Genomic DNA, 24,192 nt, shown 5'->3' with positions numbered 1-24,192 from the left:
GATGCAGCAGGCATTGCTGCAGGTGGCTGTTGCGCTTGGGGCACAACACCCAGTGGCAAGGCTGGAGGTTGAGAAGGCTGGGCTGGTTGTGGCAGATGAGGAGTCAGGACTGGTGGTCTCTGTTGTGGTACAGAGGTTGCTGGAACTTCAGGAGGTCCGTCCCGTTGCATTTGTGCAGCCTGGAATGCCTGTGAGAGTGTTGGCTTAACATCGAAAGGATTTAACATATCAGTAAATAGGCTTTTGTTTCAGGAAATGACTTTAATTTTTGGCCATACCATCCACTAGAGGCGCTGCTGCACTGTCTGCAGCTGCTGTGGGCAATTCACCCCACTTCCTTTTTTCAGCTCCTAGCAATGAGGTTTCTGTTTGGAATGCAGCCGGAAAATAATAGGAGATTGAGGCATGCCCAGTTTGAACTGGGTCACACACAGGAATTGCAGACGTGTCTTGACCAAACTGCGCATGACCGCCTTGAGCTGGATAGGACAAAAGAATTCCATCGCTATCAGCTTCTTTGCTTTGCGCATAGTTTGCAAGGGAAACACATTCCATTTGATCAGTTAACAGTTTAAATTGCAATTTCTTCAATTCTCTCAATTCCTTTCTAGATTCAGTTACTTGTTGCAAATAACATACACATGAATCTTGTTGCTGCACTGTTTTCCCTCCAGGTTGATTATCGAGATGGATACAGAATGATTCTAAATCACGGATCTCACTCTGAAGCTTCTCAATCATTCCCTCTATTCTCTCCAGATTTGAGGGGGTTTGCCTGCTTCTGTTAGAAGTTTGGGAAACTTGATCATCAAGATACTTTGTTTTAGCGTTTGCCTTTAACGGAAGACTTGATGACTGAAAGCTAAGGCTTTGGGAGGGGACAAGAGTTTCATCCCCCTCCTCTTCCTCACTTTGCTGGGTAGAAGTAGATTCTATGGGGACCCCCATAATTGATTTTACTTCTTCATCCCCCTTCTCAATCAGATAAGTAAGATGACTTACGGTTTGATGAGAATCACCGGCTTCAGAGGCTTGCAGCATACGCTGCTGAGACATGATGAAGTTTCGTTTCTCTTCCGAAGTATGGATGAGGGATTTGAGGTCAGCTAGCTGTCCTTCTGAAATTCCATCTATGTAGCTCTGGGAGAAAAGAGGATTCTTTCTCCTTTTAGCCGGCATCAGGGTACGCCCAGTAAGTGCTTACCGTGGGGAAGCGCTTGTTGCTTTAATCGGGAGGCCACCCAATGCTACCATGACGGAAAGAGGATCTCACTGAGAGAGCTCAGCCTGTTAAAACTGAAGTGAGGCTTTCTGGAGGTCGAGGAATTAAAGCTACAAGCATTCATTATAAAAATGAAGTTAACTTTTATTGTAAAAAGTAGAAAAAAGCATTTTTGCCGGAGAGGCATAAAAACATGTCTTATAATCTTAGCTAGTAAGAGAAAGAAGATGGCTACAGCTTCTCTTCCTGCGTGAGGGAGGAAGTGAGCAAAGCAGTGTTACATCATAGAGAGGGAGGAGCTACATTAACAAACAGAGTTAACCATTTAACTACAGGATGTTTCTTAATGTCTTTGGAGGCTGTCAATCCACAGCGTGACAAACCCTAATATCAGTTTCTTGTCGGTCCTTCAGTATGAAAGATTCAAAGGAGTACACACTATTAGGATCAGTATTTCTATGTGGAGGTGATAAATTTGAAATGGGTAATCAAGTTGCTGGTTCATTCAAATTCTAGAGATAACTATTGTTTCTGTTCCTTTCTTCCAGGAAGTCTGGGGCATCATATGTAAAAGTTTTATAAAAGCCTGTAGTGGAAAGAAAATAGCCTTTGTGGTAAAGTTTTGTTTTTTGTAATAATATGTAAACTAATGGTTCAGATATATCTGCACCTGTAGGCAGTAGAGATAAAATGATATATATTTTGACAATATGAAACTTCACTAAAACAAAAACATATTTATTACTTACTGATCATAAATCAAAATGATGTTTTTATGTCAACATATAATTATAGTTTTTAGAAAGAAGTCTGCATCTAACAAGGTTTATAAATGCAAATTTATAATATTTATAAAGGTTTATAAATGCAAACTTATAATATTGATATATTATGTGTTCTGCCTGGCCCCAGGCCACCCAGAAATGAAGTAATTAATCAAACATAAACACGCACACACACACAGGCTTGTAAAAATAAAGCAAAGAGGTGTTCTTTATACTCAGAAGGCTGCCAGCCACAGCGTTTCAGAACATGTTAGTTAAGAGTCCAGCAGATCAGAGTTAATTCACTCAAGTCAATACAGAAGCCTTTCTGGCTTACGTTAGCCAAAACACATTGCTTAAATGTCAGAATGTCCCAAAGGTATCCACAGCAAATATGAAACCACAGTTGAGAACTGAACTGATAAATTCCCACACTGTTATCTGCAAACATTTCTCTTTATCAAGGCTGCGGCAGCGTCTTTAATTCTTAACACCTGTGACCTAAAATGTTTCTGCATTTGCGCAGCTGCTCTTGGCGTCCCACCATTCTCCTGACCCGAACATTTAGAATAGAATTATTCCTAAAATTCTCCCCATCTGATTCAGAGGAAACTTTAGCTGGAGATCTGACTGGCTCCCTCTCTTCGCCTCTAACCCTTTCCTCATCCCTTTCCCCTTCTGGTTCACTGTCTGATTCCTCCTCCATCCAGATGGGTCTTCTCTGATCAGACAGCTCCCTCTCTTCTGAGTCAAAATCAGCAGCCATAGGAGCTGGCCTGAAGCCAACCACAACATTATGTAAATAACAAATATAGGTTATTTCTGAATTTTGGTATTGGTATTTTAAAACCTCCCCCACCCCCCCTCCCATGATTTTCTGTCTGGGCTTTGCCTTCGCCAGTAGTTACACAATGAACCAATATTTTCACTGAGCTTTTACTAATGTCCCAACTCCCTCTTCTGGTTAATCACAAACAGTTAATCCATGAACATTAGACCTTCTCCCTTGTTATTTCAATACCCTTTCTGAATATATAGGAACTTCTTTTACCTCTTCATTTTCTACCTTTAAACCAAAGCTAAGGCATAAGTAAAACATTTATCTTCTACTATTACAAAAGACACAAGTTTTCTCCATATTAATTCAGCAAGGTAATATTTAATATTTATCATATTAAATAGCACAATATTTATTTATATCTGGCCTTTATTATTTTTACAAACAACCGAAGATGGCGAACATATTCCGCATACCTTCCTCCACCTATTTTTCCAACAACAACCTTGTGAAGTTAGTAGGGCTGAAGAGAGTGACTGGCCCGAGATCATAGCTAAGGCCAGAATTCACAGTCTTCCACTTTCTAGCATGGTGTGTTGGTATTAGACCAAACTCCCTAATATCTAATAGATAGCATTTTAATCCTGTCACACTTTCCAAACACTCTTCAACTAATCCCTTGTAATCCCTGCATTCATTCTTGCATTTTACTCTTTGCTACTTTATCAGACAGCAATCTTCTGTCATCAGAGGTAGATGAGATCTTCACACTTAAGGAATTTACACAAGTTTAAGATTCTTAAACAAACCTTAAGTTTAATCCTTAAGTAAACCACCCCTGCATTCTAGCAATTCTTCAGCTGCATTGTTAGACATGCAGCATTAGTATTTTTTAACATTTCCATGTTTATGACACCTTTCTCACTGACATCTTTCTTGAATATTAATATTTATAACATTTTCTATTTCATTCGTTATTATATCACCAAATATTTGACCAGTATTTTTAAAATCCTGCTCCTAGCATTCCCTCATTTCAGTTCATACAGCTTCTTTCACTTCTTTCTTCTAAGTTTCATGTTTTATACTTTCCACTAGTTCTGGATGTATTGGTTTTTCACTTATGCCCTTATGGGTTATCTAGGATTTATGGTAGAGTGATATTTTTGCCACACAGAAGTAGATTGGGATTTATCAATTGTATTTACTGGGATTTATATGTAGAGATACACACAGACAATGCATAATGATGCCCATAATTCTGTTTCTTTTCGGGCTAAACAATAGAACCATAGAAAAAGAGTGGAAAGTAGTAACCTAAGGTAACTAAAAATAAATGATATAAGAAAAGAAAATGAATTCTGTTCCTTATTTTACATCCAAATATAATTTGCTACAGTTTTTTCATAACATTATATCTTTGCAAGCTATTTTTGCTTGTCCACATCCATTCACCAATTTGGATAAATAAAATGTCTATATATTAGGGTATGCATTCCATTGATAAAAGTTAAATCAATATATATGATGAATGATTTACTTAAACTATATAACTGAATTTACTTTCTTAAAGCACAATCATAGTTCTGAAGGTATTGTCATAAACCATTACATATTATTATACGGAAATAAATATCAAATTTCCTTACAGAGGCATTTAAGAAAACAATTCAACATTTTGGAAATCTGGATATTCTAGTCAATAATGCTGGAGTGAATGATGAAATGAACTGGGAAAACACAGTTCAAATCAACTTGGTAAGTCTAGTACATATCGTACTATATTTTTAAAAGAAAAAAAGTGTAGTTAAAAATCTAGAGAAAAAATGTTACATTTTTGTGGGTTATTTTTTTTTACTTCCAAGTATATATACAATTAATAATAATTAGATTTGCTATTTTTTCTACAAGCATATATTTTTTAAACAACTTTTGAATTTGGATATATGACAACAGCTGAATATTTTTATATTACTCAAACTTCCTAAACTCCTAATTTTTATGTAGAAACCGATTGAAAACTATTCTAGAGTCGGATTAACAAATCTGATCACTTTTTATTAATATGAAATCAATATATCAATTTGACTTTATTTCACTGGGAAAAACAATTTAAGAAATTTACTCAGGACATCTTAGCTTCTGTCTCTAAATCAACAAGCCCATCTACCTTCGGGGGGGGGGGGGTGTCTTTTTTTGTTACAAGTAGAAAAGACTGGATTTCTGAAAGAGTAAAGCCAAGTATACCTTGCTTCTCATTTCTGAACCTGAACAGGATAAGTTTCCAATTGTCCTAAATACATACATCTGAATATAATTTTAATGAAAAGGGGTGTTTTACTTACCTGAAACGCCCTTTCTCGTAGGGTGGAGCTAGTCTCCAAGGTTGAGAAGACACCACCCTTAGCCAATCAGGACTGAGTCTGAAAACAGTATAAATAGCACTGTTGTGGTTCTTTTAACAAGGGACGAAAAACAGACTCTGCATGCCAACTCTGAACCAACAAGTTTATTAACACAGACTCCCAGAACATATGCATGAAACATAGGCATGAAAAGACAAAAAATAGCACCAACTGGTTGAGAAAACAACAATAACAGAAAGGTGGGACTTGGAAGTTAGCTCCACCCTACAAGAAAGGGCGTATCGGGTAAGTACAATGCCCTTTCTCCATAGTAGGTGGAGCTAGCCTCCAAGGACACACCAAACTAATTAGTTCTTTGGCTGGGTTACTAACACCGGATTGGAGTCCCCACCTTTCTGCTCCACACTTGGCACCCAAAATCCACCTCCTCTGAGGTGAAAACATTCAGTTTGTAATGACAGATGTATGGCATCAGGGAGGACCATGTGGCAAACATTTTTGTCTGATGGCCAGGTATTCCATGCAGCGGTGGTAGCTGCACTGTGCGTTGAATGGCAGTTACTTTGCAGGATCGAGGCAACAATAACTGATAATAAGTTATAGAGATAACAATACGGATCTAGCAACCCATAGTAGATGATGAAGCTTTCCGTCTCATAGAAGAGGGCTGGAATGAGACAAACAATGCCTTATCTGATTCAGACATTACCATCATTGAGGTTTCTACAGTCTCTGGAGGTTCCTCAGGTTTCTCAGGTTCCAATTCTCCCTCATTCTCACTATCTGACTCAGTTGTCAAGAACACTGGCCTAGGGTGCTAAGATAGACCCGATTCATTCTCCTCAGAATCTGTGACTAACTGTGCTGGTCGTGAACCACTCACAACAACTTATAAGTTAGGTTACACAGAGAAGTTTATTGTAATGCCTCAAACAGACCCTTCATGAGTGCATGGAACACCTTGGACATGTCCCAGGATGGGCACCTGTTAACCACCCCTTTAAGGAATGTGCGTATTAGAGGATGTGCTGACAGAGGTGCAAGAGACTCACAGTTTAGCACTGTTAAGAGTGCCCCGACTTGGCAACATAGTGTATTCAGGGAGAGCCCTTTAGTTAAGCCCTGGTGCAGAAACTGTAATATAGCAATGATAGACAGGTCTGCAGGGGAAGGTCCCCCTCCTGGGAACACCCTTCAGGTAGTTGAATATATTCTCTCCATAGATGGCATTCTAGAGGCCAGCATAATCTGCATAATGCCCTCCGGAATCCAATGATGCCTCAGAGTGAGCTGTTTAAGTGCCAGGCGGTCAGTTGCAACCAGCATGGATCTGTATGCCGGACTGATCCCTGCATAAGCAACCACTCTGTTGGAGGGATTCTCCAAGAGGGTGACATCAAGAAAACAACTCCATCCACATATTAGGGTCTTCTTGGCCAGTGAGGGGCAAGAAGGATTACCTTGACCATCTTCTCCAAGATCCACCTTATCACCCTCGGAATTAGTGAAAGGGAGGGAAACGTAAAGTACCCTAACAGCCAGGCACACCAAATGGCATCTGTTCCTTCTGCCCCTTGAGTCTGATATCTGGTCATGAACCAGTCTGCTGCTGTGTTGCTCACCCTGGAGATGTGCTCAGCTGTAATGGGTAACAGGTGCCTTTCTGCCCAAAGCCCCAAGCTTATGGCCTCTGCCATCAGTTGTCTGGACATGGTTCCCCCCCACCAATTTATGTGCACTTTGGTGGTCACTTTGTCTATTATTATTAGGATATGCTGATTTGACAGGAGGGTCCTAAAATGTCACAGGGCTAGGGAAATAGCACAGAGCTCCAACAGGTTTATGTTGAGGCTAGCTTCTGTCTGTGACCAGACACCTTGAGCCACCTGTGAGCATGCATGGGCCCCCTACCCCATCATGCTGGCATCGCTAGTCACTCTGATCCTGTGAGGTTCCAGGAAACAAGTACCCTTGTGGAGAGCATGGAACATTCGCCAGTGGAGTGACTTCTAAACTGAAGGCAGGATTCTGACCCTGGCAGGAGAAGAGCTGCATCCAGACCTCTGAAAAGGGAGGAGAAATGATTGAAGGTCCCTGTAGTGCAAGTGAGACCTTGGGGTGATGTGGATGGCAGAGATCAATGTTTGGTTCAACCTAATTCCAATAGGTTATCTCTCCGTTCCTGGGACAGATGCACTGTGCACTCTAGGGAGTCAATAATGGCCCCCAAATGGATCAGCCTGGTGGAGGAATTCAATTGGCTCTTACCCAGATTGACCAGGAATCCAAGTGTGTTAAGGGTTATCTGGATGCAGTGAAGGGCAGCCATTTCCTGGTGCTACCGGAATGCCTTGGGAGTGTGCGCGAGATTCAACTTCTGCGCGTGCACAGAAACTGAATCTCATGTGAGGACACACGCATGTGTGAGATTTTGCTACAAGTGCCTTGGCATTTTGAAAGGTGTGAGATCATCTATAGCTAGCTGGCAATTATAAAAATGCCTCTGGCATCTATTAAGCAGTCAAAGAAACTTAAAATCACATATATATTAAAAAGACAGATAGATGGATGGACGGATGGCTGGATGGATGGACAGATAGAGAGATCAGAGATGGAGAGATAGAGAGATAGAAATAGATTGGAAGTAGATAAAAGAAATATTCCACATAAAATGAGAAATAATGTTACATGAGTCACAAAATAGGAAAATGGCATTGGAAAATGTTCTTAAATTTATTTTTAAAAACAGTTATAAGGATGAAATATACCTGATAACTCATTTGTATTTTCTATGTCAGATTTCAGTGATTAGAGGAACATATATTGGACTAGAGTACATGAAAATTGAAAATGGTGGAAGTGGAGGGGCTATTATTAATACAGCATCATTAGCAGGTAAAAATATACCTTATATCTTATTTCTAAGGGCATACTGCCCAGATGGGGGGGGAACGCAGTGAGGTAGCTCCACCCCAGAGCACCCAGTTTGTACTGAAAGATGTTGAAAGAAAATGCAGGGCGACCTGCCTAAGCCACACCCACAGTGTGGTAGCAAAACTTTTGGTAGCCCTTCACTGCCAGAAATAATTAAGATTTGGAGGGTGGGGGCACTAATTCAGCCTCTTTTCTGATGTTTTTTTTCCTAATATTGTTTAGGCAAGCTGGTAAGTTCCATCATCAGCCATTATGCATTTAGCTGACCCTTATTTGTGAAATTATGAGTGTGAAAAAAAAACAATATTATTTGGGCTACATACCCAAAATTTCAGGCTCTGTGACCTTGCATTTACTGATTTGATTTGATTTGTGTGTCATTTCATCTATAGGCATTTGTGTGTCATTTCATCTATAGGCAGCTCTTGGAAATTTACAAACATTAAAAAATAAGCATTAAAATGATAAAACAATAAGTGATAAATAATAATTTACAGTATTATATATCATCAGCTAGCACTGGGTTGGGCCTAGTGGCAAAAAGGAGCTGTGACGTTCCTTCAATATACCAGGGTGATCCGACATAAAAAAACATATAGCCCCTCCCTGGTTAATATTGCTTAATAACAATCCCTTGTTCTGGCTCTGTGAGCCCAATCTTGGGTACTGGTGATGAGTGTAATTCTGGCCCTGGGCTCAGGTTGCTGCTGCTCAATGCCAGGTCGGTGGTAAATAAAGCTCTCCTCATCCGGGATTTAATCCTGGATGAGGAGGCCAACCTGGCATGTATTACTGAAACCTGGCTGGGCCCAGAGGGAGGAGTTCCTCTCTCTGAAATTTGCCCAGCCGGGTTTCAGATATGGCATCAACCTCGACCCCAGGGAAGGGGGGGGGGAGTGGCTATTATAGCCAGGGAGAGCCTTTGCCTACGTAGACTCATTGCTCCAGAGATTGCGGGTTGCGAGTCTCTCTTGATGAAGTTGGACTTAGGGGTTCAGGTGGGCTTGTTTCTCACGTACCCGCCTCCCAGCTGCGTGTTAAAAGCCCTGCCTGTGCTGCTCGAGGAGGTAGCCGGGTTGGCGGTGGAGTTCCCCGGACTTATTGTCTTGGGGGACTTCAACCTGCCGTCACTCGGTGAAGCCTCTGGACTAACACAGGAGTTCATGGCCACCATGACAGCCATGGACCTGACTCAAGTAATACAGGGTCCGACTCACGAGGGAGGACACGCGCCCGACATGGTATTCCTCTCTGAGCAATTGAGTAATGGTCTGAGACTAAGGGGCTTAGAAGTATTGCCTTTGTCATGGTCAGACCATTTCCTACTACGGCTTGACTTCCTGGCTCCAATCCTTCCCCGCAGGGAGGCGGAACCAATTAAGATGTTCCACCCCAGACGCCTGATGGACCCAGAGGGCTTTCAGACGGCGCTTGGGGTTATTCCAGATACACTCGTCCACAGTTCGGCGGAGTCTCTTGCGGAGGCCTGGAACAAGGCTGCAGCGGAGGCTCTTGATCGGATTGCGCCTTTGTGGCGTTACACCCCGTAGAGCTCCATGGTTCAATGAGGAGCTCCGTGAGTTGAAACGCCAGAAGAGACGTCTAGAGAAGCGATGGAGGAAGAGTAAGTCTGAATCCGATCGAACACTTGTAAGAGCTTTTATTAAGACTTACAAAGTGGCGCTCAAGGCGGCAAGATGCGTGTATCATGCCGCCTTGATTGCATCAGCAAAATCCCGCCCAGCCGCTCTGTTTAGGGTGACCCGCTCCCTTCTTAACCAGGGGGGAGTTGGGGAGCCCTTACAGAGTAGTGCCGAGGATTTTAACACGTTTTTCGTTGATAAAATCGCTCAGATCCGGGCGGATCTCGACTCCAATTGGGAAACAGAGTCGGCTGACAACGAGTCAGTCGAGGTGACTGGGGCCCGTACTTGTCAACCTGTCTGGGAAGAGTTTGATCTGATGACACCTGATGAAGTGGACAAGGCCATTGGAGCTGTGAGTTCCGCCACCTGTTTACTGGATCCGTGTCCCTCCTGACTGGTCTCGGCCAGCAGGGAGGTGACACGGAGCTGGGTCCAGGAGATTGTCAACGCTTCCTTGGGGAGGGGATCCTTTCCATCATCCTATAAAGAGGCGCTCGTGCGCCCCCTACTCCAGAAGCCTTCCCTGGACCCAGCCGTACTCAATAACTACCGTCCAGTCTCCAACCTTCCCTTTATGGGGGAAGGTTGTTGAGAAGGTGGTGGCACTCCAGCTCCAACGGTCCTTGGAAGAAGCTGATTATCTAGGTCCCCAGCAGTCGGGTTTCAGGCCCGGTTACAGCACGGAAACTGCTTTGGTCGCGTTGATGGATGATCTCTGGCGGGCCCGGGACAGGGGTTTATCCTCTGTCCTGGTGCTTCTTGACCTCTCAGCAGCTTTCGATACCATCGACCATGGTATCCTTCTGCACCGGCTGGAGGGGTTGGGGGTGGGAGGCACTGTTCTCCAGTGGTTCTCCTACCTCTCTGTTCGGTCGCAGTCAGTGTTAGTGGGGGGCCAGAGGTCAACCCCGAGGTCTCTCCCTTGTGGGGTGCCTTAGGGGTCGGTCCTCTCCCCCTGCTATTTAATATCTACATGAAACCGCTGGGTGAGATCATCCAAGGGCATGGGGTGAGGTATCATCAGTACGCTGATGATACCCAGCTTTACATCTCCACCCCATGTCCAGTCAACGAAGCAGTGGAAATGAGGTGCCGGTGTCTGGAGACTGTTGGGGCCTGGATGGGTGTCAACAGACTCAAACTCAACCCGGATAAGACGGAGTGGCTGTGAGTTTTGCCTCCCAAGGACAATTCCATCTTTCCTTCCATTACCCTGGGGGGGGAATCATTGACCCCCTCGGAGAGGGTCCGCAACTTGGGCGTCCTCCTCGATCCACAGCTCACATTAGAGAACCATCTTGCAGCTGTGGCAGGGGGGCGTTTGCCCAGGTTCGCCTGGTGCACCAGTTGCTGCCCTATCTGGACCGGGACTCACTGATCACAGTCACTCATGCCCTCATCACCTCAAGGTTCGACTACTGTAATGCTCTCTACATGGGGCTACCTTTGAAAAGTGTTCGGTAACTCCAGATCGTGCAGAATGCAGCTGCGAGAGCAGTCATGGGCTTACCTAGGTATGCCCATGTTTTACCAACACTCCGCAGTCTGCATTGGTTGCCGATCAATTTCCGGTCACAATTCAAAGTGTTGATTATGACCTTTAAAGCCCTTCATGGCACTGGACCAGAATATTTCCGAGACTGCCTGCTGCCGCACGAATCCCAGCAACCAATTAGGTCCCACAGAGTGGGCCTTTTCCGGGTCCTGTCAACTAAACAATGTCGGTTGGCGGGCCCCAGGGGAAGAGCCTTCTCTGTGGCGGCCCCGACCCTCTGGAACCAACTCCCCCCAGAGATTAGAACTGCCCCTACTCTCCTTGCCTTTCGTAAGCTCCTTAAGACCCACCTTTGTCGTCAGGCATGGGGGAACTGAGACATTTCCCCCGGGCATATACAATTTATGAATGGTATGTTTGTATGTATGTTTGTTTAGAAAATGGGGTTTTTAAAATATTTTTAAACTGTAATTTAGATTTGTTGTAAACTGTTTTCACTTGTTGTGAGCCGCCCCGAGTCTGCGGAGAGGGACGGCATACAAATCTAAATAATAAATAAAATAAATAAATAAAAAGAGCTGAAGGGATCAGGCCTGGTGGCCTGGAGGTTAATTCTCTGCCTTCAACACCCACATCATACCCCTTCTGCCAGCATGGTAGGGTGAACCAATCCCATTGGAGTGAGATGTTTCCTCAGATAGCATAGCATATATCTTATTCTCTTATCTTCTCCTGCAGCAGTTAATACTAACATTTTCTAGCTGTTGGCTAAGCATTTCTTTCTGATTTATTAGTCCTTCTTTGTTCCTCTGAATCTTGACTTCTGTTAGAGCTTACTTATGCATATCCAAAGATAATTGTTTTGGAAAATATGCTTGTAAAGAAGATGTTACAGCATTAATTATGAGATTAAAGATATGACACAATAGAACAGTTCAAAGCATTAAAATATTTTAGTGGGGAAACATAGTTTTCTGATAACTAGGCTTGTGCAAAGCTTCAAAGGAAAAAATATTGGTTTATAAGGCTTTAAGAGAAGCATTATTTTGAAACTGCTTTTAAAGCAATATCCCCGTTTATGTTTAACAATAAAATCCAGTCAAAAATCTTTATAATATTTAAGCCAGTAAACACTACAATAATATATACATAAACCTATAATTAACAGAACTAAAAAGTTTATTTATTTATTTATTCGATTTTTATGCCGCCCTTCTCCTTAGACTCAGGGCGGCTTACAACATGTTAGGGTTAACAACATGTTAAAATAAAAGGAACAATAATAAAGTGACAATCGCCAACATTTGTACTAAACTGCATTCACAGACTGAAATGATAGCACAACATCTGGGCAAAAGTGGGAAATATACATGTCATGGTCCTGATTGGAGGGAAGTAGTAAAGGTTAAGCTTTGTGCTCTTTACCAGGATAGTTCTTCAAAATGAGACCTATATGTCTACCTGTAGAAAGAGTAACAAAGGAACATGAGACTGGGGGATTCCTGCAGCCATCTCCAATAGGCAATAATCACTGCTGAAAAGGAATGTGGAATTCTGGATGACAGTGCATACAACCTGCACAAGGTGAAGGCCCAACAAAATTCCAGAATTAAAATTGAGGAGAGATAAGACATAACATGACTATACTGCTTCACGTGGCCTGTCAAAAGAACAAGCTATGTTTTTGTATGAGTACTGTCTAGAAACTGCTAATCAAAGATTTTAGCACATTCCAAATCATGTTGTTAAGGCAATTTGTGTTGTTTCTTTGCTTTCACTATTGGAACTGCTAGTTAATATTTATTTATTTTATTTTATTTTACTTTATTTTAGTAATTAGACTTCTTGAAGTGACTCAGAGCGGCGTACAACAGGGAGGGAGGGAGAGAGGTAGAGTGAAGAAATAAAGAGAGAAAAAGAGAAAAAAAAGAGGAAGAAAGGGGGGAGAGAGAAAGATGAAGAAGAAAGAGAAGGAAGGAAGGAAGAGAAAAGAGAGAGAGAGAAATGAAGAAGGAAGGAAGAAGAGGAAGGAAGCACCACAAACACTGCTACTAGACATTGCTCCAGAAGATTTTTTGAAACAGCACAGCAATTTAGGGAAGATATCTCAGAGGCTATCTAGTCCAACCCTGTGCTACAGCAGAAACCTTACATTGTCTGGATTATTTGGTACCTCTAATAGAGATGAAAATATCAAGGAAGGAGAAGAGATTTACTAGGACAAAGCTGCCATGCAGAGGAAGGCAGAGATAGTCCTTGACTTATGACCACAATTGAGCCCAAAATTTTGGTTGCTAAGCAAGAGCGTTGTTAAATGTGTTTCACCACATTTTACTCAATCCATGACATCTCCTGGCTCTAACAGTCTTGTGCAAGCTAGGGAAGAACATCTGAAAGCATGTATAATGTTCTAATTTACAGAAGTTATTGATTGATTGATTGATTGATTGATTGATTGATTGATTGATTGATTGATTGATTGATTTGCATTATATGCTGCCTCCCTCTGAGGACTCGGGGAGGCTTACAACATATAAAAGAAATAATACAAATATCCTAAATCCAATTAATTTAAACTAGCTAATCTAAAAACCCCAGCTACTTAAAATTCAATCATTCCCATTCGAAGAATAAACATACATTACATTCGTCGGCCAGGGGCCTAGAGACTAATGGCCCCAAGCTTGGCGGCATAGATGAGTCTTCAAACTCTTGCAGAAGGTGAGGAGGGCATTGCGAATCTCTGGGGGGAGCTGATTCTAGAGGGCCAGAGCCCTCACAGAGAAGGCTCTTCCCCAGGCAATATTGTCTGGTTGATGGGACCTGGATAAGACTGATTCTGTGGGACCTAACCGGTTGCTGGGGTTAACTGGTTATGATTAAATGTGTGGCAGAAAGTGGACTGGATTTTTCCAAATGCAGTAAGTGAGGTTGAATGTGTAGTTTTAGAAGAGCTATGTGTGTGTGTACTGTGTAGGTGCGTGTGTGTGTATATGTATGTAACATAAGGCATTTATACATAGGATTAAATACTGTAGTATATTTTGGATGTTCAGTAGTAGTAAATAGACAGGGGAATTGTATGTCATTGAGACTTTTGAGGCGAGGAAAGTCCAGGCACCCTAAGCCTAAACCTTGACATGAGTGACATCAAGTTGGCCAACCCCACCCAGCCACATGACTGCAAAGCCCCTCCCACCCAGTCACATGGCATCCAAACTACTCCCATTCAGTCACATGATCACGAAGCCACACCCACTATCACATGACCATCAAGCCATGACCACAAACAAGTCACACCCACAGAGTGGTGGTAAAAACATTTGGAACCTACCCCTGTCCTAAACCCTTTGCGATCACCCAAACATACTCCGCATTTTCAGAAATTCCCTGAACCCTTTCTCAAAAGCTCATCCCCTCTTCAAGAATATCAAAAGAGCAATCCAGATGCCAACTGCCCCCGCTTTGAATGCCACAGTCCATCTTCGTTTTAATCCGGAGTCAGCTCGATTCCAGAATCTATCTTTATTTATTTATTTATTCATTCATTTATTCATTCATTCATACATTCATTCATTCATTCATTCATTTATTGGATTTGTATGCTGCCCCTCTCCGCAGACTCAGGGCGGCATACAAATCGCTTCCTTCTTGAGCAAGCAGCATTCCCAGCGAAGGCAAATGAGAGACAGCAAACGGTTGTTTCATACAACCATGAGTGGATTCTGCCTTCCTTGTCTCGCGGGGATGCAGCTTGGACCCTTCACCCTGGCTAAGCTCGCATGGGAAGCATGGGAGTTGTAGTCCTGAAAATCCAGGAGGAAGCTGCCTAGGGAATGGCAGGACCTCTTGGCTGGCAGGACCTCTTTCTGGGCAGGTGGGCGGTCCTGGCATTGGCTGCCACAGCGGCAGATGAATCGGCAAAACAGGCTGCCTGCTGCAATCCAGAGACCCAGCTGGGCGGCGGGCTTGTGAGGGAGTGGAGGGGGATTTTCTGAGCATGATAGGCAGGTGACATGGTGCAGCTGGCCGCTTCCATGAAGCCCCTTTAGGACTGGGGAGGAAGGGGGGAGAGGCAAGGAGGCAAACCTTAGCCGAAGCCACCAGTAACCCCATGGCCAGTGGCAGGTCCTGGGAGATGGGCTTGTCCAGGCTCTGGAGCACCACCATTGCCGCTCCCGCCATGGAAAGGCAGCCGAGGGGAAAAGTCACTCAACAGTTGTCAATGCTGCTGCTGCCTCTGCTGGGGCTGGCTAACTCGGGTGGCATGCGTTATCCCTGCCAGCTGGGACCAATGTTCCCTCTATTATTTTTTTTTTTTGGTGTGGGCGGAAAAGTATAGTGTCTGAGCGACAGTCCCTTTGGGACTGGGCCGCATAGAAGTATAAATAAATAAACAAACAAACCAACAAACAAATAAATAAATAAATAAGAAAAAATTCACCTTTTTATTAAAAGAAATTAATAATAAAACAAAACCAAAATCTATTACTATTATTACTACCTTCTCTTTTTCCATCCCTGTCTCCTCCCCCCTTGTGTGTGTGTGTGTGTGTGTGAACTCTTGAACCATTTCCAATAACAGGTGAGCTATTGGAAATGGTTCAAGAGTTCACACAAACACACACACACACAAACAAACGGCTGGGTTTTTTTCTCTCTCTTATTATTTGGGTGCTTTTTACCATATGCTTTAAATCAAGAGTCATTTCTCTCTCTTTCTCTCTCCCCCTCTTGCTCTCTCTCTCTCTTTTTCTCACTTTCTCTCTCCCTCTCTTGTTTTCTTTCTCTCTTTCTATTGCTTTCTTTCTTTCTCTCTCTTTCTTTCTATCTCTCTTGCTTTCTTTCTCTTCTCTCTCTTGCTATCTCCCCCCCCTTTCTCTCTCTCTCTCTTTCTCACTTACTTTCTCTCTCTCCTCCTCTCTCTCTGTCAGCGAGGGGGCTGCGAGAGCGCTTTCTCCGAGCGCTTCGGGAATGCCTGCCCTGCCTCTACTGCAGCCCCCTTGCTGGAAGTCTGGGACGAAAGTGCTTCCAGCGAAGGGGCTGCGAGAGGGGAGGGGCGGACATTCCCGAAACAGACGGAGAAAGCCCTCTCTCGCAGCGAAAGCGCTCCCAGCCCCTCTCGCAGCCTCCTGGCTGGGAGCGCTTTTGTCCTGAGAAGCCAAAGCCGCAGCCCCAGCCGCCGCGAGAGAAGTCTCGCCCAAGGCAGGAGGCGGCGGAGGAGGAGAGGGGGCAGATTGGGTGGGCGGGAGGCAGGGCCGAGAGGCCAGGAGCGCGAGGGGGCCAGAGGCACCATGGAGAGGCAAGGGCGGCCACGGCTCCCTTCTACTGCCCGTGCCTCCCCGCCCGCCCCTTCCGCCGGCTGGCAGGGGGATGGGGAGCGCACGGAGGAGGAAAAGGCTGCGCGAGGGGGTATTTTGGAGCATGCGCGCATGCACACAACTTACGGGGAACGGTGGCTGGGACCCCTGCCAGCTAGTGTTGGCCGAGGAGCCCTCCAGGCAGGCTGAAAAGCAGCTTGGCCGAGCGGCTCCGCCCCACTCTGGAGCCACTTTAGGTAATAATAGTTTCTCCATTTCATATATTAGTAGTATTTGTTTGTTTGTTTGTTTGTATGCCGCCCCTCTCCGTAGACTTGGGGCGGCTGTGTGTGTGTGTATTTACATCAGTTCATTTCTATATAGGTATATATAGTAAAAATAATGTACAGTTATACATCAAAAATTTTCTATAGTTTTCCATACCCAAATTTTGAAATCTCATAGCTGTCTAATTGTTATGTATGTTTTGTTTCATAAATTTATAATCTTTTAGTGATAGCAAGAACATAATATACAGTTTAATAAAATAATATTATTATAAAAAGCTTTCATTGCACAAATTTCCATTTGAGTGATAAGATTTCATGACATTCACATAGACTGTAATGGTAATATGAAATACCTCAGGAGATAGGTGGTAAGATATGCTAGATATGTCAAATAAGAGACAGCAATAACCCACAGCTGCAAAATGGACAGGAAAATGTGATCATCAGGGACGCCTCCTATAAACAAGCCAGCAAGAAACTTGTACTTTCAGATTTGTAAGATTCTATTGATGTACAGTAGCTTTACAATAAAGTAGAATTAGCTTATTATGGTTATGGTTCCTGTCTGGTCTTCCTGACATACAGTTAGACACATGCAAATTAATATCCATACACCTGCAATAAATTCTGTTGCGGTCAATGATATTATTTTGAGTGTACATCAATAAGATTCTGCATTAGGATATGAAGTGCAAAGAGGGCTGGAAAACCTTATTTTTAATCATTATTTTTTCTGACCCTTGAATGAGGCATTATTTAAAGCTGTGTGACCATTAAACATTATTATTTCCAGTTTAAGTAAACAAGGGAAGTTATACTCTATGAAAGGAAAACCATACATAAATACAAAAAAACTAATAATACCAGCCACAGAGAAGTGAACAGGATATGGTTTAATCAAGCAATTATAGATGAGAATAACAATCAACAATTCAAGAAATATAAATGTTGGCCTGAAAAAAGAATGGAATTATTTTTTGCCAATTCTCCTTTCTTCATTTTTAAGATGATTCAACATTTCCAAATGTGTGTCTTCTATGATAAAGACGTACAGAAAGTAAAATCCAGAAACTTCAGGGAAGTCAAACTTGAATAATCTATTTCTGCTTAATATTTATGCTATCAAGTACCATCACTTTTGTTCTTCCCTAGTCGATATTCTGAATTTCTGTATTTGAGTGGTTTGACAATCTGATCAGCATTGTTTTTAAATCTAATTTTCCCCTCAAAAATAAAGTTATAATCAGCATGCATCAAAGTCATGATTCTATAGCTATTAAATAGTAGAGAACAGAAATAGCATGTAGTTTATTTAGGAAAAAAACAGAATGCTATCAATAGCCTTTTATTTTTTTAAAAGGAGACTGATGGCCAGTTATCACTTTGTCGATATATTGCAGTGGATTACTAATGAAAACTTCACAAGGCAGCCACAAATGTTTGTATACCATTCCCTTTCCTATAATCTATCTACCAACTGAGTAAATTATTTATGTAAAATCAGTAAGCGTACCAAATAAATGTTCTTTTTTAACTTGGTAACTTTAAGACGTGTGGTCTTCAACTCTCAGAATTCCTCAGCCACTAGTGCTGAAGTTGAAGTCTACCAGTCTTAAAGTTGCCAAGTTTAGAGATCTCTGTTTTAAGATGAAGATTCTGTTACAATGATATAAGTATTAAATAATGGTCAATTGTACTATGAATTTTCTGGAACCCTTTCTGCTATTAATTAATAGAAATTAAAATATCTTCTGATCATAAAGTTTGGGAAAAATATTCATAAATAGTGATAATTAATAAAAAATTCATATACATTGGAAAATAATAACCAGTCAGAGAAATAGAGTTTATTACTCAGATTTTTTGTCAAAAGACTTAAAAGAAAAGAAAACTATGATTGGGTGCTGAGCCTGAAGGCTCTGTAAGACTTCATTCCTTGTTTTCCACCAGCCAGTCTAGAATTAGCTACTTGCTCCCAGATTTCAATATTGTGGGTATCTTCGATTGTTTTAAAGAAACAATAGACAACCTTGATAGAAATTACATATTAATATGATTATTAAAATTGGAATAAATATACTGATTATGACACCAGTTTCCAGAACAACCTGTCACTTTTGTCTAGGTTCTCTCTGTTGCTTAATATAATAAGATTTGCTTGAACTCAACAGGTTTTAATTATATTGACAATGAATTATGAGCAAAGGTGATCTGAATCCTGAAATTCCTCAGACTTTTGCATTTTTCTTAGAACTTGCTTTTTTATGTAAATCTTTTGATTTTGCATTGTGAGAAGATGGACAATAGTAAAGCTAGCATAGAATTTAGTTTAGCACATAGCATAACATAGTATATCAAGTTAGAACAATTAATAAGTGGAACAACTTGCCTCCAGAAGTTTTTAAGATGTTGGATAACCATCTGTCCGAAGTTGTGTAGAATTTCCTGCCAAAGCAGAGGGTTGGACTAGAAGACCTCCAATGTCCCTTCTAACTCTGTTGTTGTTGTTGTTGTAGTTGTTGTTATAAATTTAGCTTAAGCCTATTTCCCATTAAGGCCAAAGTCCCATTTGAGGTAATGTTCAGAGTAGGTCCTTCCATATTGTAATATAATGTGCTGCACAGCAAGATACATTCAGAATAAGGTATAAAGTATTAGATCTCTTCAATATTGCATGTATCAGAGGCAGATCTGAGAAAGAAAAAAATTACAATATTCCTCTTTATATCCAATGCACATATTACAAACCCATGATTAGAAATAAAAATATTGCATTAATTATGAAAAGTTGGCCTGAAATGGTTTTCATTTTATTTTCAATGAACCAATGATGGCTGGTGGGAAATATATCAACAGGATCAAAGCTTATAAAGTGTATTTTGTCCGGATATAGCTGGGATCAAACTAATTCAGGACATATTTTACAAGGAAAAGCAGGAAGCTCTTATCGAACAGCTATTGGTTTAAAGATGTCCATACTTCTATATGAAGACAGCAAAACACACTTCTCAACTGTGTAAATTTACGTTGTGAATTCCGATGGTGGGATTGTTCTTTTTCATTATTTCACCTTATCTTTCTATTCTATTTCTTTCTACTTCTGCGATTTCACAACCTGCAAAGTTAATACTAATGTGATAGCTTTTATACTGTAATACTATTCTTCTACTCATTGTCATTTTAGGGCTGTTTTTTACAAATTAATCAGTTAAAGTTAGATACACAATTTGCAGAAAACATTGTCATGTGTATCTCTAAATTATGTGGGATTTTGGAAAAATAATTCTTGTGAAATAAAAGTACAATCATACCATTAGAGCTAAATTTCTTCCCACATGAATGATACATTTTTGAAACCCTTTTCATAATTGCTTTTTTGAGTGATAGTCAAAATGGCTGTACAGCTTAAGATTCAAATTCAGTCTCCAAAAGGCATTGGAAAAGATCCATCTATTCTGAAATATTGCAGAATATTCAATTCAAGTAATTACATTAAAGTTCTTTTTAAATGTCTGATTTTCTTTTCATCATTAAAGGGCTATGGCCAGTTGCATATCAACCAGTGTATTCTGCTTCAAAGCATGGAGTAATTGGATTTACACGTTCAGTGGCTGTGAGTATAACTAATAGGGGGAAAGTCTTGTTCTCTTCTTGATAAAACCCGCATTTCCATTTCCTTCACACATACACACAATTCAGATTTGTTTAAATGAAGATTTTCTGAGGTTCTCATTAAAATAATGAGAACTCCCGGGTTCGGGGTTTGGGAGGCTGCTGGGAAGCCGCGCAGCCCGGCTGTCACCTTTTAAAACAGCCGGGGGGCTTCCCAGCAGCCTCCCAACGCCGAACCCGTAAGTTCACAGAGATGCATGGCGGGGCACAGAAGTTTGCCCTGGGGCAGCCCTGAGGGAGGAGGCGTGGACTGCGCCTGGAGGAGGTGGTGAGTCCCCACGCCTGCTCATTGAGACACCTCTGAAGCCGAGGTAATGGAAGGCCTGCCGAAAGCTGAGCCAGGCACAACGTACACACACACACACTCCTCCTCATCCTCTCTGAGTTGCCAGCTCTCGTTTTTAGAATGGGGACTGAATTGGAGTCCGGGGTCGGAGGGTGGAGGCTTGTTGGGTGAGTTCTCTGCAGGGAGAGAAGAGGGAGGGTGAAAGAGGGAAGCAGGAGAGGAGTCGATCGTGCTCGGCTGGCTTGACTGGCTGTAAAACCAGGAACCTCTGCGTGAAACTGGAGGATAAGCTCAGAACAAGTGAGGTAGACTGCTGGCTGGTCCCCAGAGAGACAGAGATGGAGGCAGAGAGACGAGAGGGGAAAAGAGAGGAGGGGACTGAGAAAATGATGGAAAGAATGAGGGAGGGGAAGAACAAAGAAATGAGAGATAGAAGGAGAGAAGGAAAAGGAGAGGGAAGAGAAAAACAGAAATGAAAGAGAGAGAGTGAGAGAGAAATAAGAGCAAAAAGGGGAGAAAAAAGAGAAATGAGAAAATGATTGAGGCAAAGAATGAGAGGAAAGAGAGAGAGACAAAAGAGAGAGAGAGAGAGAGAGAGAGAAGTGACTCTTGATTTAAAAAGTACCCAAAAATAAGAAATCAAGAAAAAACCCAGCCCTCACCTGTTTTTGGAAATGGTTCAAGAGTGTACACACACACAAGGGAGGAGGAGACAGGAATGGAAAAAGAGAGGGGAAATGAGAGGGAAGTAATGAGGGGGAAAAGGGAGGAAGAGGGAGAAATGAGAAACAAATGAGAGAGAAAAGGGGGAGAAAGAGGGGGTGTACCCAGAAATGAGAGAGTGCTAGAAGTTTGAGGAGGGGTGATTGATTATTAAATATGGATTGATTATGGAATGATGGTAAAAGATATATTTAGGTGTTGTTTAATATTAGGATGTATTAATTCATAAAATTGGATTAGAATTTTAGAACTATATGGAATTACATGAGTAAAATTAATGGACGATACATAGGATAAATAAGGGGTTTATGATATACACTGCATGGTTTTATGACTTTGCATTATGAATATATATATATATATATATATATATATATATATATATATATATATATATCACATGTTTAAGCTGAATTTGAAAATTAAGGGAGACTAGGATAGATCTATTTCGGCCTTATTTTGGCCTCATCAGCTAGCCATACCCACTGGGACTTGAACCTGCAACCTTTGCCTTGTAAGGCAGAGAATTATCCTCTAGGCTACAGTATCCAATCCCTTCAGCTCTGTACCAGGGAAGGGTTACATTTTGTGTCGAATCACCCTGGTACCGTGTTTCCCCGAAAGTAAGACAGTGTCTTACTTTCTTTTTACCCCCAAAAGCCCCACTACGTCTTACTTTCGGGGTATGTCTTACATTGTAAAAAAATTGAAAGGGTCGCGTTCCCGAAGGCATCTCCCCAGAGTCCAGAAGGGCAGCCGACGGGACAGGAGCCTCGTGAGCCCTTTTCCAAGTTCAACCTCAGGGCTCCAAGCGGCGTGCACGCATGGAGCCACAGACGCGTGTCGGGGAAGCGTGTGTCTGGAGGGGAGGAGCTGCTCTGCGCAGTTGGGCAGCCCCACCTGCCTGCCGGAAAGGAGGCGGGCGAAGGAGGGCGCAGCTCCGGCCGCTCGCCTCGGAGCTGGTTGGCCTCGCTGGCTGCTTGCAGCCGAGCCTCGGCAGGACTCAGTTGCTGGGACGAGCGCCTTCACTGCAAGCCGCCGCCCCGCTCGGCTCGCTTCGGACCAGCGCCGTCCTTCGCTTTGCCAAGCCGGGGAAGAGGCGGTGGCGCCGCGGCGAGGCGAGGGGGAGGGCGCGCGGGGAGCTTGGAAGCGACGTCATCGGGCTCCCCCCCCCCCGGCAATACCCCCGTGTTTCCCCGAAAGTAAGACATATGTCTTACTTTCGGGGTACGGCTTATATTAGCCGACCCCCCTGAAACCCCTGATACGTCTTACAATCGGGGGTGTCTTACTATCGGGGAAACAGGGTATATACACACACACACACACACACACACACTATATATGAACTGAGTTAATTATATTAGTCTGGTCCTCTAAAACCATCCCAATTTCCCATGCGATCCCACGGCAAAATTAATTGCCCACCCCTGGCTTAGAAGAAAGGTGATGAAAGACCAGAACAAAATATTAACGTGTAAGGGCGTCATGCTGACAACAAAGTCATAGTTTCCTGGTTGTAATACTGTATATGGTTGTGAAAAGATGAATCCTTAGAAAGAATGAAAAAAAACCCTAATGCCTTTGAATTTTTGGTATTATCTGGATTACAAAGAAAACAAATCTTCAGTATGTGATGAAGTAAATCTAGACTGCTTACTGGAATAATGAAGTTAGGTTTTACCTATTTTATATGCATAAGGCAAAAGCATGGCTCAATGAAATTGCATTACATTCACATTATGCTTGCAAAAATTGAAGGCCATTGGGAAAAAGCCACAGAAGTTTATGTGGTTCTATATAATCATTAATGACAGAAATATGAGGTTAGAAACAGTTTCTGATAGAAACATCTGGAGAAATGAAGTCCTTTGAATCAAAAGAATCAGCAATGACTAAAACACTACACTGTAGCAGCATAAAAATATAAATTATAAAAAATGTTATGTTATTGTTGGTTGAATGAAAAAATATTTGTAAATTCAGTAGACAATGTAAATTTAGGAACTGTTTTTTATTTTATACAAGATTATTTCTTCTTTTGACTGTGCTCAGTATAGTTTCTTACATGTTTGTTTAATGTTCCTTTGAATTAAAGGTGCCAGAGACAGAACCTATTTTTTTTCATATAAAGAATGTTTTCTTACCTTATCTCAACAATAGTACATAATATACTTTCCTGTATTGCAGCTGGCTGCTACAGCAAAAAATTATGGTGTACGAATAAATGCTATCTGTCCTGGCTTTGTCAACACACCAATTCTTCATACCGCTTTTCAGGAAGAATACATGGGTTTATATTATTCATTCAAAGAAGAAATCAAAGATAAGATGGAATTCTATGGCATTTTGGAGTGAGTAAAAATTATGTAGTTGTACTTAATGTCTGTAATTCAATGATAATTATAATTTTATATATAAATATATATGATACTTCCATAGTACTGCTAAGAAGACTATGTGGATATGTCCATATGGTTGCAATCTACCTACATTGACTCAAAGGGAATTTTTATTTTATACTTCTGCTTGGCTGTCTCAAAGTAATTACAGTGATCCCCCGGTTATTGCGTCCCCGACCATTGCGAACAGGGTAATTTGCGATTTTTGAACCCGGAAGTCAAAACACCATCTGCGCATGCGTGCCCTTTTTTTCTATGGGCACGCATGCATAGATGGCGCCGGGCAGATCAGCTGCTGGGCGGCTTCCCTGGGT

The 24,192-nt window shown here is 42.0% G+C and overlaps 1 protein-coding gene across 3 annotated transcripts in view; it reads left to right on the top strand.

Annotated features, from left to right (window-relative positions):
* HPGD (15-hydroxyprostaglandin dehydrogenase) overlaps positions 1-24,192 on the top strand; it is a 52,964-nt gene that overhangs the window by 20,873 nt on the left and 7,899 nt on the right. The window contains exons 3-6 of one of the 3 annotated variants that reach the window (XM_070756607.1): positions 4,416-4,522; positions 7,929-8,025; positions 20,332-20,408; positions 23,667-23,830. In XM_070756607.1, coding sequence (XP_070612708.1) covers positions 4,416-4,522; positions 7,929-8,025; positions 20,332-20,408; positions 23,667-23,830 — 445 coding nt within the window. Of the gene's footprint in view, positions 1-4,415; positions 4,523-7,928; positions 8,026-17,801; positions 18,189-20,331; positions 20,409-23,666; positions 23,831-24,192 lie in introns of those variants that run through there. The other 2 variants (XM_070756609.1, XM_070756608.1) reach the window with 2 other exon arrangements.

The sequence above is a fragment of the Erythrolamprus reginae genome, chromosome 7 (genome assembly GCF_031021105.1).
Source record: "Erythrolamprus reginae isolate rEryReg1 chromosome 7, rEryReg1.hap1, whole genome shotgun sequence".
Lineage (NCBI taxonomy): Eukaryota > Metazoa > Chordata > Lepidosauria > Squamata > Dipsadidae > Erythrolamprus > Erythrolamprus reginae.
The sequence above is the reverse complement of the archived record's forward strand: the minus strand, read 5'-3'. Positions and strand labels throughout refer to the sequence as shown.